The 17,760-nt window shown below is 40.4% G+C and overlaps 1 protein-coding gene across 1 annotated transcript in view; it reads right to left on the bottom strand.

The window, feature by feature from the left end:
• PXDNL (peroxidasin like) overlaps positions 1-17,760 on the bottom strand; it is a 267,071-nt gene that overhangs the window by 116,485 nt on the left and 132,826 nt on the right. Inside the window, exon 4 of the mRNA XM_074943098.1 lies at positions 10,410-10,481. Within this exon, the coding sequence (XP_074799199.1) occupies positions 10,410-10,481 (72 nt within the window). The remainder of the gene's footprint in view (positions 1-10,409; positions 10,482-17,760) is intronic.

Genomic DNA, 17,760 nt, shown 5'->3' with positions numbered 1-17,760 from the left:
CAATCAGTCAATAGATCTTTTGTGAACAGGCTAAGCAGTTCTTGCTTTTTTTGCAAGGTTGGTAGTACTGCAAATATACAGGGGGCTCTATCCTGACATGTCCCGACTTCCACCTGCGAGGTCCTGAGTGACCTCAGTCCCCAGGAAAGTCAATGAATCTGAAAGACCAAATTATCTGAAATGCATTTAAGTAGTACAAAATGACCTTGAAATGGCTAAAATTGCTCGATGAGAATTACTGCTGTGAAGGGGAACTCTCCACTTGTGTACAGATGGCAGGGGTAATGGTGCTGCCTCTTCTGCCAGCTGTCATCCCTCTCCTCCTAGTATAAAGAGATGGAGGCAGGAGGTTCTGAGGTATTCTAGGGACAGGACATGGATGGGTCAGGGTGGGGAGGAAGTATTGTGCAGCAGAACTGTAATTTGTTCCAGGACTGTGTGGTTCTGAATCAAGGAGCCACAATCAGCTCCCAAAGGCCACCACTCTCAACCATGTCCAAGCGCAGCTCACATATAGTGGAAAATTGGAGCCAAAGACTTCAGCACCTTAGAGGATGTGGTCCAGTATTTCTACTGCCAGTCCAAGCTGAAAATAAAATGTACAGATTTCTGCACATATTTTCTGAAAGTTAACCAATATTTATGAACCAAGATTTAAAAAAAAAACCAGGAAAAAAAACAACATTTAGGTACCTATATAAAAGTAGCCAGATTTTCAGTGCAATTAATTTCATGGAAGATATGGGAGCTCAGCCCTTTCCAAAATCAGGCCAATTATGTAGGGGGCTGAATATGAATGAAAGGTGGGATTTTCAAAAGCATTCAGCAAAGGGCTAACTCCTCTCCCATTAAAGTCAATGGGAATTTTGCCATTGATTTCAATGGGAGGCGAGTTAAACCAATGATGAACACTTATAAAAAGTCCAGCCTTGGTGTCCAACTTTGAAACATTTGGCTGTGGTACAGTCATAGACCTAGCCACCATAAGCACAGGCATAGAAGCTATCTTCACCCTCCTTCAGGAACTTACAATGATGCCTATTTCTGCACCGCTGCAGGCGGGGCCTGACGCAGGGGAACTGGTGCATACGGAAAGAAGGGGACAAGATTTGAAGAGTTCACACAACAGGATCTGAGCCTTACATGCAAAGAAGCTCTGCACCACAGGTGCTTCCAGGGCCTGGGCACATAGGTGTTGGAGGGGAAGAATTGGTGCTTCCTCAACTACACAGAGCCGTAGACTGTTCTCCTCCACAGGCCATGGGGCTGCATTAGGGAGGTTAAGAGATCAGGCTGGGACTTCAGGGATCCAAGTTCTGTTCCTGGATATGCCATAAACTTGCTGTGCAACCTTGAGTGAATCATTTAATCTCTGTGCTTCGGGTCCCTGTGAAATGGAGATGATAATTAAAAGACGTTTGAGGCTGAATCCATAAATGTTTCTGAGGTGCTCAGACACTATAGTAATAAATGTCATCTAAAAAACCTACAAAGACTAAACCAAATACTGTAGAGTTTTGAGGATGCACTAGCAGCCATGAAGTAGCATCCTACTGCTCACAGCTTTGGGGGAAGATTATTCAGTCTATACAGCGATTCCCATCATGCACACCGTCCTCTTGGGATGGGTGTTAGAAATAAGATTTGGACGTTACTCCACCCTCTAGAAGCCAGTTTCAGTAGCAACAAATATGTAATGCAACTGAGCACAGAGGAGACTTGATAAATATGTTAAGCTACCACATTCTTTGTTTAAGGTGGGCTCGGTGTGTATACACCCTCCTTTCATAAAAATAAACATGAAAAAAATGGAGAATACCCACTCGCCAGTAAGTCAAATCAAGATGCATGCTTTGTTCAAACTTCATGAAGAAATGAGAGTAGCAAGTGAGGGCAGTATAAGGTTCTTTGATTTTTTAAAGCGTAAGATTAAATTCCCCTTAATAATAAGCTTAACGTCTATTAGGCCACTGGACAGATAAATTGGTGTTCAAGTGTTACTCTGTGAATTTGTCGGCTCCCTGCCCTCCCTGACAAGATAAATGCTTTATGTCTAAATACTCTCTCTCCCTAATATATTATAGCAGGTGCTTAGAGACATCTGCTACTGTTAAGGTTGCAAAAGTCTTTCTATCATAACCCTCCTGATTTCACATGTTCTTAGCTGTCTGAAACGCTCATCTTTTCAGCTGAAGCTTTTCAGCTCATCTGTTCTCTTGATTTTTTTTTGTTTGGTTTTATTATTATTTATTTGTATTGCAGTAGCTCCTGGAGGCCCTCAACAAGATTGGTGCCTCATTTTGCTAGGCCCCTCTGGATACACATAGTGAAAGACAGTTTTTGCCCTTCCACAGAGCTTAATTTCTAAACAGATAAGGCAGATATAGGGTGGAACAGGAAACAGAACTAATGGAGAGCTGAAGTGATTAGCCCAAGGAAACACATCAGATTGGTGGGAGCACTAGGAGTAGAACTCCTCCTAACTTCCAGTCTCATCCAGATTTTTGTTTGTTTTCATTTTGTTTTAAAAAATTGTACGTGAGGAAAGAATAATGCACATTTCCCATGATAAAAATATCCTAAGCACACTTTATAGACATAAATCTAATATAATTTCTGTCGTCAATAAACATTCACATCACAAAACACCCACTGTGTATGCATGTTTTTGCATCCATATGATTCATTTTCTGTCGACATTCAGAAGCAACCATCTTCCAAATGCATTGTGTTGCCTTTGCACTTGAACCATCTTGGGGCTTGAATATTACAAATGAAGTGTCAGGAGCAGGTATCTGATGGGCTTTTTCTGCTCAGGGACAATCATGGTATTTGGCCAGGCAGAAGAGATTTAGAAGCAGGAGGTTATGAATTCCCAAACCATAGCAAGGGCACAGGCTTTCTTCCTATCCCTCTAAAGTGTGGTGTTTTCAGAATGTTTTCATCCTAGCCTACAAAAAAAAAGGGACTGGATAGTTCCTGCTGCGCCTCCAACTGCTGTTTAACAGCATGAATATACTGCAATGACTGTGCAGTATATTCGTCCGAGACATGGAAACAGCCAGCAGTGTTACGTCCCTAGGACAGTGTGCTCATGACCACTGACCTCACCACATAAGGTGTGAGAAAATAACTGTATTCTATTTTATTAATTGAGAAATAGTATATGAGTACATAATTAAGGATTGTATTCAAATGTTTATGCTTATCTTAAGTTTTTATATGGCACCTATTGCCTCTGGGGCAGAGTTAAACTTGCACATGCAACATTTAATTTTTGCAAGTGCTGACCACTGAATGCTCAAGACCATGAACAAGCAAACACTTGTGCACATAATTAACTTTACACAAGTGAACAGTCCCAGGGAACTCTCAGTTCTGTTGACTTGAACTCAATAAAACAACTTATTTGCATAAGGTTAAGCATAAGCCAAGTGTCCACAGGATGCAACCCTACCTTTACACCCTAAAGATTGCATTAATACAATTTTGAATGTAATATGATCTATTGTAAAGAAAATGTCAGATTTACACAGTCTGTTCTGAATACACATTGTACACAGTTTCAGATTCGACGGTGTGTATGTAGGTGTATATATGTGGAGCAATATGTTAGGGACACTTACAAAAAAACTATGAAAAATTCTAGACACTAAAAAATAATACACAACTGCTTTCAAATTAAAAAGTATTTTCCTTTACACTGAGGGTTGCAGGAGTTTGTAAACAGTTAAAAGACAGCAAGCATGTAGTCCAGGTTCTCAAAATATTAAGCCACAGGGAGATCTAACTTATTCACAACAACAGTAAATTTGTTATTTCTGAAGAAAATCATTGCTGGATTACTATTCTAAAACATACTGCTGATAAGAAAAAGGATGTTGTTTCATATGTTATTGTGCACCATACATTTTGACTTAAGTTTTTGGTTTTTTTAAATTATTGTTATTTATTTTTTAAAGTCATGGTTTCCTATAAATGATCACAAGTAGTACATCTTCAAATTAACAACATAGAGAGGTGTAAGATTAATTACAGCTCTTAACTCCAGATTATGATCTCAGTAGGTTGTCAATAATTTATTAACAGAAAATTTCTTCTAAGTCTTTCTGAATTAAAAGCAAATAGAGAAAGTAATTTTTGTTGTGTGTTTAGTTGGGGGGCGGGGTGAGGAGTGCCAGGTTGTTGTTATTTTCCTTTCTTTTGATCACTCTCTGAATTCAGAGGAAACCTAATGTTGCTTTTGATTAATGTTCACTGTAACAGATTGTTTCTGGTTACTCTAGTTGCTTTCTTAATTTATCTCTGCATAATGGGAAACACTTCCTTGATTAAGAAACTGCTGAAAGTTACTGAATTGTTTTCCCATGCATTTCTTCTACGACGACAGGTACAGTCTATCCTAATAAAGGGCACATAGCTTAATTTGTACATCACCTGCATGAGTCATTTCAGTGTGATACAGTACATCACAATAGAGATTAATATAATACATGGGTATTTCTATAGTGTCTTTTAACTGAAGATCTCAACATACTGCTCAAATATTCGTTATCTCCCTTATGGGTGAAAGAGCTTAAGTATTATTATAATGATTTTACCTATAGGAAAATGGAGTATCTGAGATTTACATGATTTACTTTAATACTGCAAATCAGGAGTTCTGGATTCCCAAGCCCCGGCTCTAATCACAATAGAAAACAGTTTCTATGTTGTTTTTTTCCCCTTTATTTTGCTGAGCCTACTCAGACATCGTGTTTTACAGGGACAAGAAACCCTCTGGATAAAAGGCAGTGAATTTTTATTTTTTTTTAAATGGGGTGGGGGGAGGAGGTATATATTTGATTGTATCCCTCTCCTTTCCCTCATATGTCACTGGTCAGACCATAAACTCTTCAGCACAAGAATAGTATCTTCTTAGGTGTTTCTAGAGCATATAACTAGGTGGTGCCTCAATCCTGATCAGGTACTATGGGTGCTACTAGAGTTTAATCACAGCATAATACTAATAAAGTAATTTATTATATTCAGATATTAACAGTGTTGCAATAGGGCTCACTGAAATACTGGTATCTGAGTCTTACAATGATAGCAGATGATACTCCCCCGCTCCTGCCGACACACACACATTCCTTCTGTGACCCAGAAGGTTTGCTGACTCTTTCTTAGAGACTGATATCCTTCCCTCATTTCTTTCCTGTAACATCCTATGGGGGCCAACTGTTCCTTCTTTAGTTAATCAACACCACTGCCAAGTTGTCCAGAAGGTGACGAGAGAGTGAGCTAAGGTGCATATATGGCCTTCTTGGTTAATGAGGAAAAAATGGCTTCAGTCTGGCTTGCAGTCTTAGCTTTCTATATACAAGTCTGTAGTCAGGAAGGGTGGAGGGAGAGAAGGGAAAGAAAACCTCCTGCTCACTTCACAGATTACTGCAAAGGTGTTTGGCTGTAGGGAGCATGGTGACTGTCCCCTAGAACACAGGTATTATAACAGAGCTACCCTTAGTTCAACTGAAGAATGTCTACATTGCAATCACAGGTGCGATTAAAGCTAGGCTGGGTGTGCCTACATGAGCTGTAAGTGTGCTAGTGTGGCTAAAAATAGCAGTGAGGAAGCAGAGGTACTTACCCAGGGTCAGGGCAGGCTCTCACAGACACTGTCTCTTCATTACTATTTTTAATTGTGCTAGCTAAAGTAAAGCTACCACGCAGATGCCTACATGAGCTGCACTCACACCTCCAATTGTATTCTAGTCTTACCCTAAGAGGGCACCATTTGGTCAAAAATGTTTACTTTTAATAATTAAATTTCTCTTTGGCTGTTAATCTACTACTACAGCAGAATGGAAACTTATTTACAGTCAGCTGTGTTAATGTTCTGCACTCTTAGTATCACAAACAAAGTCACTATTTAGCAAAATGCATTTGTTAAAAACATTATCAAATACATTTCAAAGTTCGTTCATGGGGGGGCACTTTTGACATTATGGGTTTTCAGATGGCTGGACTGGGCAAAATAGATGCAGCTCTCTTTTAAAGATCATCTAGAGTGTATACCTCATAAATTGACAATATATTTTTCCATTAAAAAAAGATCAAACCCAAGGCATTTAGTTCCCAATCTGATTTAACTACTCACACATTGGACTATGCCAAAGTTGTTTGGATCTGATTCTCACTTACCCATGTTCAGTTTTGGTTAAAATTCTTTATTTCCAACTCTATTTACAAATTGTGTTTTGACTGGAGATTGGTATTAGATATATAATGTTTCCTGTGGCTTCAGAGAAACCTGCAGCTGGAGAAAAGAGCTCTCTCTCAAAAGCTAAAAACATGTCTGACAGCTTTGCAAAATTTGGCTCACCCATTCATTCTGGGCAAGTAATATTTTTTTTTTGACAGGCATGTAAAATACCATCATTTGTTTTTCTACTGTCACCAGTCAAGGGCAGGCAAGCAGGTTTTGTACATATATAGGAAAACGTTCATGGCAGTTATTCAAGCCAGCTAGATGTGGATAAATAAATGTCTTAGAGATGAAAATTAAAAGTAAACGTCTACAACGTGCACACAAGCTTTTGGCACAAACAGTGCATTTTGAATCAAAACTATTACTGGGTATTTTTAATTTAACTTATTTTTCTCCAAGTTAAACTAAACAAATAAACAGAACCCAAACATATTTTGTACAACAACATTTTTATAGTTTTAATGATTCCACTCCCTGCCTCCACTAGAGCTCATAAGAAAGAGAGAATATGCATTGCAAACTCTGATGTTCTTCCACCCACCTGTCATTTAAAAGCTTATTCCCCTTTGCATTTTGCCTTTCTTTTCATCCTCCAATTAATGCTTAAGCATCAAAACCCCTCGCGTACCACCCACTGCCACTAACAAAACTGGGAAAAGCCGCGCAAGCTTCCTTGTGACACCCAATCCCATTGCAGTAGTTTAAATGTCTCTTCATCAGATCATGATTACTTTGGGCTCTGTCATCCAAGTTCACATCCTGAGCCAAATGCTCCTGTAAACAAATGTTCTCACAGCTACCTTGGGATGTGGAATAGATCAGCAGCCTAGTTGGGAGAAGGGATGGGGAGTCTGTGTCTCCCTCTCTTGGAAAGATCAACAGATAGGTCCATCCCAGTTTTTATAGCTCCCAGTCTGTCCTAAACTTTCTACAAAACTGTACATTTTGAAAGGTCATCCCTCCTCCTGCCAATATGAAAAAGGACATAGGGGAATACAATGGACATTTTTCAGGAGCTGATCTCAAATGCCCCTTAGTGATGACAAGTGGACACTGCTGAGTGAATTCATGTACCATTCCTGACTTGAGCAGGATTCAGATAGTTGTGAGGAGGGGCACGGAATGAGTAATGTAGCACTAAAAATGTGTTTTGGCTGTGCTCTGATGACATCATAACCTCAATGGAATGCTAAAGGACATCTTCCAGTGTCCAAAGTTGCCAATTAAGTCTTTGCTCAAAAAGCTCATCTTCCTTTTTAGGAGAAAGAAAAGCAGGACTTGTGGCACCTTAGAGACTAAGAAATTTATTTATAAATTTATTTATAAATTTGTTAGTCTCTAAGGTGCCACAAGTCCTCCTTTTCTTTTTGCGTATACAGACTAACACGGCTGCTACTCTGAAACCTTTTTAGGAGAGATTTCTTCAGTCAAAATGCCAAACTAGCCTATTTTCTTGATTTTTTTTTAAGCTAAGGATAACTGTAGCATATAACAGAGACTTGTCTGTCACATAGAGCAAAAGGCCAACATTTTCAAACCCATTTTCTTAAATCCATTCAGCCCTCTGAAAATCAGGCCAATTTTATATTTGGGAGCCTAAATATGGATTTAGAAGCTGAACTTTAAGCACCCAGGTTGGAACATTTTGGACAGATTTTAATTTTTTTAAATTGTCCCTGAATGAAAGAGAACGTACACGCAGGCAAATGAAGAAACTCAATTTAATCTGCCAGATTTCTTCACTGTATTGGGGTAGCATCCTCTTGTGAGGAAACAATGACATCTGGAGGGATAGAAAGGCATGACTGGGCAGTTCTGCAGTGTCCTGATGAAAAACTATGACTAGGTTAAAAATAAATAGATAAATGTTGAGCCACTGAACACTCAAATCTAATTATCTGATTTTGTTGTGCTGGACACAAAATTGCAAGGGTGTTGATAAAAAAACAAATTGATGGAGGCAGCTTTCCTTAAGTAAAATTTCCCCAGGTACACTTGAGAGAATTACAAAATACCATAAGGGAGAGATTTTCAAAAATTAGTAAAAAGACTTTGGAAGCACAAGTCCCTTTGAAAGTTAATGGGACGTAGCTCCTAACTTACATAGGAAACCTCACCTTACATGAACAACCACAGTACCATAATAGTCTGACTGCAGTAGCTCTACCTGCTACCTGACTGTTTCTAAAGAATGTCATGACAAGAGGCTCAGGGCCAAATGGTGCTCTGAATTGTGAGGTGGCAGTGGGGGGAAGAGTGTATTAATGTGCTACTGTATACGTTATGGTACTATTCAGAAGCCTCAACTATTACACTGGGCATGGTGCAAAACACAGAGTGAGAGACAGTCCCTGTTCCAAAAACAGCTTACGATTGGAATTAAGGCAAAACATGATATGCTAGTGTAACAAACTAGGGTGGAGGGAGGAAGGGGTGGGTACTTAGACTGGAAGGTGTGGCAGGAAGGTGACATGAAGATACAGGTACTTAGACAGGCTATATACACAATTTATAGGATGGAGGGGGATTTTTCTTCTTTTTAAAAGATATAAATACAGAACAGATAGCAATATAATGGTAGGAGTAGTCTCTACTGGGCACCTGAATAGCCATTATCAGTTGGCAGTTTACTGGAGACATCACAATAGAAGTAGATTCTTAAAAGGGATTTAAAGGAGGGCATGGTTGCTGCTCTACAGATCAGTTCGGTGAGGGTGTTTGATGCATAAGTGATGGCATGGAACAAGGCGTGATGAAATTTATGGGAGAAACTGACAAGTGAGCAACAACGGTTGGCACCAATGGTGGAGTGGAGTGGAGGGGGGAATATAATATAAAAGAAAGGATACATATGATGGTGTTAAATTGTGAAGGGGAGCGATTCATTTAGGCACTTCTGAAAATTTTACTCAAGAACAAGAGGCTTGTAGCTATTTGATATGGGGGTAAATAGGGGGCCCCGATGAGAGGCCTTTGAAAGGGAGACAACATGGCTACAGTAACAGGAAGACAATCTTAGCAGCAGCATTTTGAATGGATCTGAACAGGGAGAGTTAGGTGACAGGAAAAGCTTCGAAGTTTGAAGTCACAAGGGCCTGGGTGAGAGTCTTAGTATATGTTCAGAGAGAAAAGGCTGAATATTGGAGATCTTATTGGGGAAAAAGTACAAGATAAGGACATGGCTTGGAGGTTGTATTGTATTTCCTGATATTCCAATTAACATATGGCGCACCTACACCAATACATCTAAGCATTTAAGCATGCAAAAGTAGCCAAAGTTTTGATCACTTAATTGTATTACATCTGTTTTAGTGTTATATGGAAATGAATGCTAAGTAAGGACAATAAATTCAGAACATTTTCAATTTATGGAATAATTAATGTCTATAACACCTTTTATAGGCAGAATTGTTGAGGTAATGACACAGAGTCATTCATGCAATAATTAGATGTCATCCTGAAAATTACTAGGTTTTAAAAACATGATTCTCAGTAGCTCCAGTAATTTCTGATAGTAAATGTCTTTACAATAGCAAATAAGTAATATTGTGCATTTTCTGGCCTAACACAAACAAAATCTCCATTTTGCAATAAAAGTAATCTTGAAGCCATAATTAATTTGGAAAGTGTCTTAAATGACTGTGGTTTTCAAGAAAAATATTTACTGATAACTACTGAAAATTGAGAATAGCATATATCAGACTTTGGCTCAGTAAACCTTTAACATTTCATGTATTTTCCCCACATTTTATGATTCATATTTCACTCTGTGATTATGAAAATGTTTGGCAGACTGTGTCTATGTAGGATGATGTTCATATTTAGAAAGCTAGGCAGCTAAAGTACTATTAACATTTGGAAAATGTTTTAATATTTTATCACAGTGAACTGAGATTCTGTGGCCTGCATTGTGCAGGAGATCAGACTAGATGATCATAATGGTCCCTTCGGACCTTAATATCTACGAATCTATCTAAATGTTATCCCTGCTGTATATCTTCTCCCATTCTGAGACAACAGTTGAAGATACATTTTGCATATTATTGTACTCTAACTGACTCTGGCTATAGAATTGCAGTTCAATTTATCTCTCTAATTTTTAAATAAAATCAGGGAATTATACCACAGACATTTTAATCAATTGCATTGTGTTACTTACAGCTGCTCCAATGATCCAAGTCCTTTGAATGTGTGCTGGTCTATTGTGTGGATTTCATTCTTGTACAAGAAACTGCAAAAAAACAAATTATTGCAATGAGAAATAGCAGACTCAAACACTGCATTAACTTGTCTTCTTTTAGAATTAAGTCATTAAATGTATTAAGGACATTATGGCATCTCCTGAGTGACAAGGTAAAAAAATATGTGTTGGATAAACATATCAATATTTTTTTCTAATGCTAAAGCTAACCTATAGAGCATATACAGATATATTTAAGGAAAACAAGAGGCTGTTCAGACTGGATACTTGTCAGCAGAGCCAAGCAAACAATGCACAACAATCTATCACACATATTTAGCCTTTAAGACTATGATTTCCTTACATGTATGTTATTCAATTTTTTCCGTGGGTGTTTTTTTTTTTAAACACATTTCTGGGTTGATCACACGCGCTTATACTGTCCTCTAAATCCACTAATTCTGGCCACTATTGGAGGCAGGATACTGGACAAGATGGACCAATATTTCGAACTAGAATGGCAATTCCTGCATAACTAGGTTCCCAAGTTGTGTTGGTTACTTGTGATTGCTCAGATAAGCTATATGGCATTGTACCTGTTCACTGAGTGGTTGATCTTATGAGCACTGCTGGTACAAAATAAAGTTTCTGTAAATATTTGAGCAAGCAAATTTCAAATTTACCTTTCAAATTCAAATTCACACAAACATTTGCATGCAAATAGTTGATTGTTTGAATCTTTGTGAAAAGCAAATACAAAAAGGGCATGAGCATAGCCCGAATGAATTCATTTGCTGAATGAGAAGAATTTCACTCCCTAATCCTAGCATTTCCTCTTTTTAACCTTAACTATCTAAATATAAATACTGTTACAGTGACAAAACTTGGGCTACTCAAACAAGGGTAAGGGTAAGAGATTAACAGGAATCAAAACATGATTAGACATTTATATGAACAAGAACATCAGAGTTACAATAGCAAACATAAAAATAATATAATGTTATGACCAGAGTCATGAGTTCACGACACATGGTCTAACAAGTTTTTTTTTTCTTAACACGCTCTTAGTCTTTGAAGAAATGGTGTAATATTAGTTTTTGTTATGCAGACATCGTTGAGACAGACTGTGGCAGAAAGGGGAGTTTGTTTCTTGCTATATTTTCTATATTTGGGACCGCATAGCTTCTTGGGACCCACGTCTGTGTATGTTGGCTGATATTTTGGGGGAGCATGTGGGGTGCTGTTTGTGATTGCCTCTGTTCCAGGACTGGTGTACATGTGTAAATAAACAAGTTATATTAAAAATGCATCCTGATTCCATGTCACTGATTTCTCTCTCACTGGTAAATCAATCTTCTAGGCCTCAAACATCCATTATTACTTGGCAAAGGGTGACACTGGTGTCAGAAGAAGGAGCAACAACAGCTAAAAACTTCTGGAAAGAGCCATAAATCCACATGCTGCATGGCATAAGCCAACCTTCCACTGATAGGGGTCAGGAAGAAATCTTACCCATGGGCAGGATATCCCTACTGCACAGTCTCTTGCACCTTCCTCCAAAGAATCTGGTACTGGCTACTGTGCGATACAAGTTAATAGGCTACACAGATAACTGGTCTGATCTAATATAGTATGTTGTATATTCCTTTGGATGCCTTCTAGCATGACAGACTGTCTCCCAAGACTAGTACCTATGAACAGGCAGTTGTGGGGATATGCTTTCCCCTAGGCTGCCTCTACCACATTCCCGGGAATTAGTTTACTTGTCTATTCATTTAGACCATGCTCTTCCCCCGAGTATGTGTGTCAGCCAAAGCTTACAAAAACACAAAGCCAAATTCATATACTGAAAGCTTTATAGGACTCCGATTTCTTTCCATCCTCTACCAGTCTTAAAGAATCATTTTTTGTAAACTTTCTTGCCTTCCATTTTTCCTCTCCCAACTGCCTCTTTTCTCTTTGTTCCTCTCTTCTATCCCTATTTTTGTCCTTCAGCATTATGTACTGGCATAGTTGCTATTTCTTAGTGAGTTTCCTGTTTGTGAAAATGCTATGACGAAAAACTTGTCATTGGTATGTTGGAAATAGGGTTTCTGTTTTTTCTGCTTCTTAAGTAGAAACAAACAAACAAAATAAACAAATTCCTCTTTTGTTTCCCTTTGATCATACTCATCTTTCTCTGAAGAAGTCAATCTCCCCAGGGAGGGCAGTTTCACAATCTGAAAAATACTGACTTAAAGGATGACAATTTCAGAAAATAAACAACATAAAAGTATGTGAAAGTTATACACCAAGATATGCCATCACTAGTACTAAAAGACCTCTTGGCCAAATGAAAACACTAGACTACAGGACAGCATGTTGCATGTAAAATCATTCATAACAAAGGCCAGAACTACACTACAAAGTTTTGTCAGCATAGCTGTGTTGGTCGGGGTGTGAAAAAACACACACATCCCTAGTGAAATAGCTATCCCAGCAAAACCCCCAGTGTAGATGCAGCTGTGTCAACAGAAGAGTGCCTCTGTCTGCAGAGCTAATGTCATTCGGGGAGGCAGTGTTACTATGCTGACAGAAAAACTCCTTCTGTTGGCATATGCTGCACCTGCTGCTATAGCTATGTCCGCAAAGCATCTGTAGTGTAGACAAGGCCAAAGAGTGTGTATAACTATTGGCTGAATGAAGAGAAAGCAAATTGACTTAACTGCAAATCAGACATTGCAAAAGTAACTCTCAAAGTCCTCTCTCCAGAAACAAACATGAGAATGTTTTGTGTTAATAAAAAGTGCCAAAACCCCCACAAATTAACATTTAAGGGAAAATGAAAGGCATCTGCAGCTTACACAAGCAGACCCTCTAAAACAGATTTCTCTCTCTTGAATTTTGCAAAGTATGGCTGCAATAATAAAATTTCACACCAGGCACTTCCTCACTTGCCTGAATTACTAGGAGAATTGTGGCATGAATTTAAAACATACCACTGTTTTTAAAAGCTGAGTGTGAAATAGAAAACAAAGCGACAAAATATTGTGACACCGCTAGAAGCAATCCCAGCTTTGGCATCACAGTTACAGTTTTAATGGAAGTGCCCTGCTCCTTGCCATGGAAATGCCACTATTTCATGGATCACTTATACCAGTTAAATGCAGCAGAATGTCACCAAATAAAAGTTAACCTTGGCATGAAGGAAATCCCGATTCAAAGCTGCCACTGAAAATCATACATCAAGTCTAGAACAATGAAGAGTCTTAAGGCAAGATTTCACTAGCACATCTATATGAAAGATCTCAGCTCAGATAATCTGCTCCCCCCATCACAAAGGTGCAAAACTGGAAGAGCAGAATCTCCCTTTTCATTTGCAGAATAATTCATAAGTGACTGATAGTAAATCCTACACCTCTGTCTCTCTTAGGGCTTTAGACTGCCTCCCCACACCGTGGTATCTGAGTGCCTTCCATGTAAAATCATCAGCGAAGTCCCAAATGGATTTCCTGACATCTCTGGCGCTTATCCCTTTTACATGTAAAAACTTTGCGTGGGGTAGGATTTTGGGTGGTGGCCTCACAGCTCAGAGCTGGTTGCACCTTTGAAGTTACACCTATTTTACCTAAAGATTAAGCAGACCTGCAGGAGACTGCCCCCCCCCCCCGTCTCTCCCGAGCTTCAGGGGTTGGGTTTTTATCCACTCAAAGTTCTTTCCTTCAGTTTCCCCCGGGCCAAACCAGGGGTGTTGAACTCACCATTGTCAGAAGTAAATGACAAGGGGAATTACACCTGCTTTGTCACTTCAATTATCGGTAAATGGATGCATCATAAGGGAGCCCTCCCAGGAAATCTTCCTCAGTTTCCCCTTTACAGTGCCCCACGCAAAGGCATATTTTCTCTCGCAGCAGCAAATTCAGATCCTTTTATACATATAGAGGGCCACACCCTGCAGATCCCTTCTAGTAAAAACAGTTCCTCTCAAAAACCCAAAATAAAACAAGGTCAGAACACAGCAGCTCTTCAACCCCATTCAAAGGTCACCCTTCCCAGTTTACGCACTTGAGAGTCCTTAACCATTCTGTCCCAGTTCCTTTAGCTCCTGTTCCAGGGTCCAACTCTCCAGGCATCCTATCTGAGAGTTCCAAGACCTGCTTCCCTCCCACAAGTCTTCTCCCATTGCACCAAGTCAGCTCTCCCATTAAAGAGATCTCTGCAGTGTTTCACTTCCCCCAGGCTTCCTGCCCTCTGAGTCCTACCCCTGCTCAGGGGAACGTCCCTCCAAGACCAACACTTTGTTCCTGGGCTCCTCCTGCAGGCCCTCCACTCAGATCTTCCAGCAAAGGACTCCCTACAGTGTTCTATTCCCATGCCTCCTTGGCTATAAGCCCCACCGCTGCTTCTCAACTTCCTCCAGGGACAACCCCTTGCTTCTGTGCCCACAGACCACACTGGTCCTTCCCCTCATTCCTAGGGACCAAAGCACCAGCCTTCCTACACCTTGGCAGGGTTCCCCAGCTTCAGCCAGTCCCTTACCTAGTGATAGAGGATGTGGAAAAAGCTAATGTACTCAATGCTTTTTTTGCCTCTGTCTTCACGAACAAGGTCAGCTCCCAGACTACTGCACTGGGCAGCACAGCATGGGGAGGAGGTGGCCAGCCCTCTGTGGAGAAAGAAGTGGTTTGGGACTATTTAGAAAAACTGGACGTGCACAAGTCCATGGGGTCGGATACGTTGCATCCGAGAGTGCTAAAGGAATTGGCGGATGTGATTGAAGAGCCATTGGCCATTATCTTTGAAAACTCATGGCAATCGGAGGAAGTCCCGGAAGACTGGAAAAAGGCTAATGTAGTGCCCACCTTTAAAAAAGGGAAGGTGGAGGATCCTGGGAACTACAGGCCAGTCAGCCTCACCTCAGTCCCCGGAAAAATCATGGAGCATGTCCTCAAGGAATCAATGCTGAAGCACTTAGGCGAGAGGAAAGTGATCAGGAACAGTCAGCATGGATTCACCAAGGGCAAGTCATGCCTGACTAATCTAATTGCCTTCTATGATGAGATAACTGGTTCTGTGGATGAAGGGAAAGCAGTTGACGTGTTATTCCTCAACTTTAGCAAAGCTTTTGACACTGTCTCCCACAGTATTCTTGGCAGCAAGTTAAAGAAGTATGGGCTGGATGGATGCACTATAAGCTGGGTAGAAAGTTGGCTAGATTGCCAGGCTCAACGGGTAGTGATCAATGGCTCCATGTCTAGTTGGCAGCCGGTATCTAGCAGAGTGCCCCAAGGGTCAGTCCTGGGGCCGGTTTTATTCAATATCTTCATAAATGATCTGGAGGATGGTGTGGATTGCACCCTCAGCAAGTTTGCGGATGACACTAAACTGGGAGGAGTGGTAGATACGCTGGAGGGTAGGGATAGGATACAGAGGGACCTAGACAAATTGGAGGATTGGGCCAAAAGAAATCTGATGAGGTTCAAAAAGGACAAGTGCAGAGTCCTGTACTTAGGACGGAAGAATCCAATGCACCGCTACAAACTAGGGATTGAATGGCTAGGAAGCAGTTCTGCAGAGAAGTACCTAGGGGTGACAGTGGACGAGAAGCTGGATATGAGTCAACAGTATGCCCTTGTTGCCAAGAAGGCCAATGGCATTTTGGGGTGTATAAGTAGGGGCACTGCCAGCAGATCGAGGGACGTGATCGTTCCCCTCTATTCGACATTGGTGAGGCCTCATCTGGAGTACTGTGTCCAGTTTTGGACCTCACACTACAAGAAGGATGTGGATAAATTGGAGAGAGTCCAGCGAAGGGCAACAAAAATGATTAGGGGTCTGGAACACATGACTTATGAGGAGAGGCTGAGGGAACTGGGATTGTTTAGTCTACGGAAGAGAAGAATGAGGGGGGGGATTTGATAGCTGCTTTCAACTACCTGAAAGGTGGTTCCAAAGAGGATGGATCTAGACTATTCTCAGTGATAGCAGATGACAGGACAAGGAGTAATGGTCTCAAGTTGCAGTGGGGGAGATTTAGGTTGGATATTAGGAAAAACTTTTTCACTAGGAGGGTGGTGAAACACTGGAATGCGTTACCTAGGGAGGTGCTGGAATCTCCTTCCTTAGAAATTTTTAAGGTCAGGCTTGACAAAGCCCTGGCTGGGATGATTTAGTTGGGATTGGTCCTGCTCTGGGCAGGGGGTTGGACTAGATGACCTCCAGAGGTCCCTTCCAACTCTAATATTCTATGATTCTATGATTCAACAGTTCTTCTCAGAACTCATCACCAGCAGCTCAAAATTACTCCTCTCCTTCTGGTTTCCTGAAGCCCTTTTCTTCAGGCAACTCTCTGCTGCTCCTTGTCTCTCGCCTCTGTTTTGAGGCAGTTCTCACCTGCCCCTCCTGACTCTTTCAGGCAGCTATCCTTTATATGGCCCAGGTGCCTCTCTTAGACCCAACTGATAGGCAACTAGTGAATCACAGGTGAGATGGAGCCTGCTTCCTCATAATGGGGCCAGTCACCCTACAACAGGATGGCCAACATAAGTGTTTGTCTCCATTCCTGTCTACATGCAAACTAACCCATGTCTAAATTATCTGTTAGTCATCATATAGTAAATGAAATAACAATCAACTATATAATATTCATAAAAGTTATAGGAGCTCTCACACCGTTCACAGTTAGGCAGGAGATATTCGGGAAAGCGGCTATCAGTGTTGTGTCATTCATATGGTGGAAAGCCTTTTTCAAAAAGGAAGGTTTTGTGCAGTGTTTCCTGCATTTCCCTGATCTCCTCTGGAAATTTGTTCCATAGCTGGATCCTCTCAACCATGTTTATCCCGGCTTTCACATGCTTCACCCTGGGTTTTGTGAGGCATCATAGTGAAATATTAACAAGTTACCCTCCTTCCTTTCTTATCTATAAGAATTTGACATCCATGAAATACATTCTTTATACTCAGAATAGAAAATGACTAATATCCCCCTCCCACCAGGAAATCACATTACAGTGACTGTTCATGAAAAGTCCATAACTTGTAGATGAATGAATTGGGAATTTAAAATACACATGGTAAGATCCTCTTCCTGACCTATTTCTCTGACCACGTTCCCCCCACAATCTTTTAATTCTTTTCCTGGTTCCTTGTTTTCCTCTGCATATCCTAGCTTCCCATCCTTAACTTTGAAAGCCCTTCACAACTTTGTCCCTTCCTCATTATCTGGTCTTGTCTCTTTCAGGTAATTCAAGGCTAGCATTATTGGTGAAATGGAAATGTCCATTTCTTTGCTGCCCCCAAAAACTTCTCCATATTTTCTCTCTGTGATGCCAGCAGACCAGGTCATGCCAGA

This window comes from Natator depressus, chromosome 2, assembly GCF_965152275.1.
Source record: "Natator depressus isolate rNatDep1 chromosome 2, rNatDep2.hap1, whole genome shotgun sequence".
Lineage (NCBI taxonomy): Eukaryota > Metazoa > Chordata > Testudines > Cheloniidae > Natator > Natator depressus.
The sequence above is the reverse complement of the archived record's forward strand: the minus strand, read 5'-3'. Positions and strand labels throughout refer to the sequence as shown.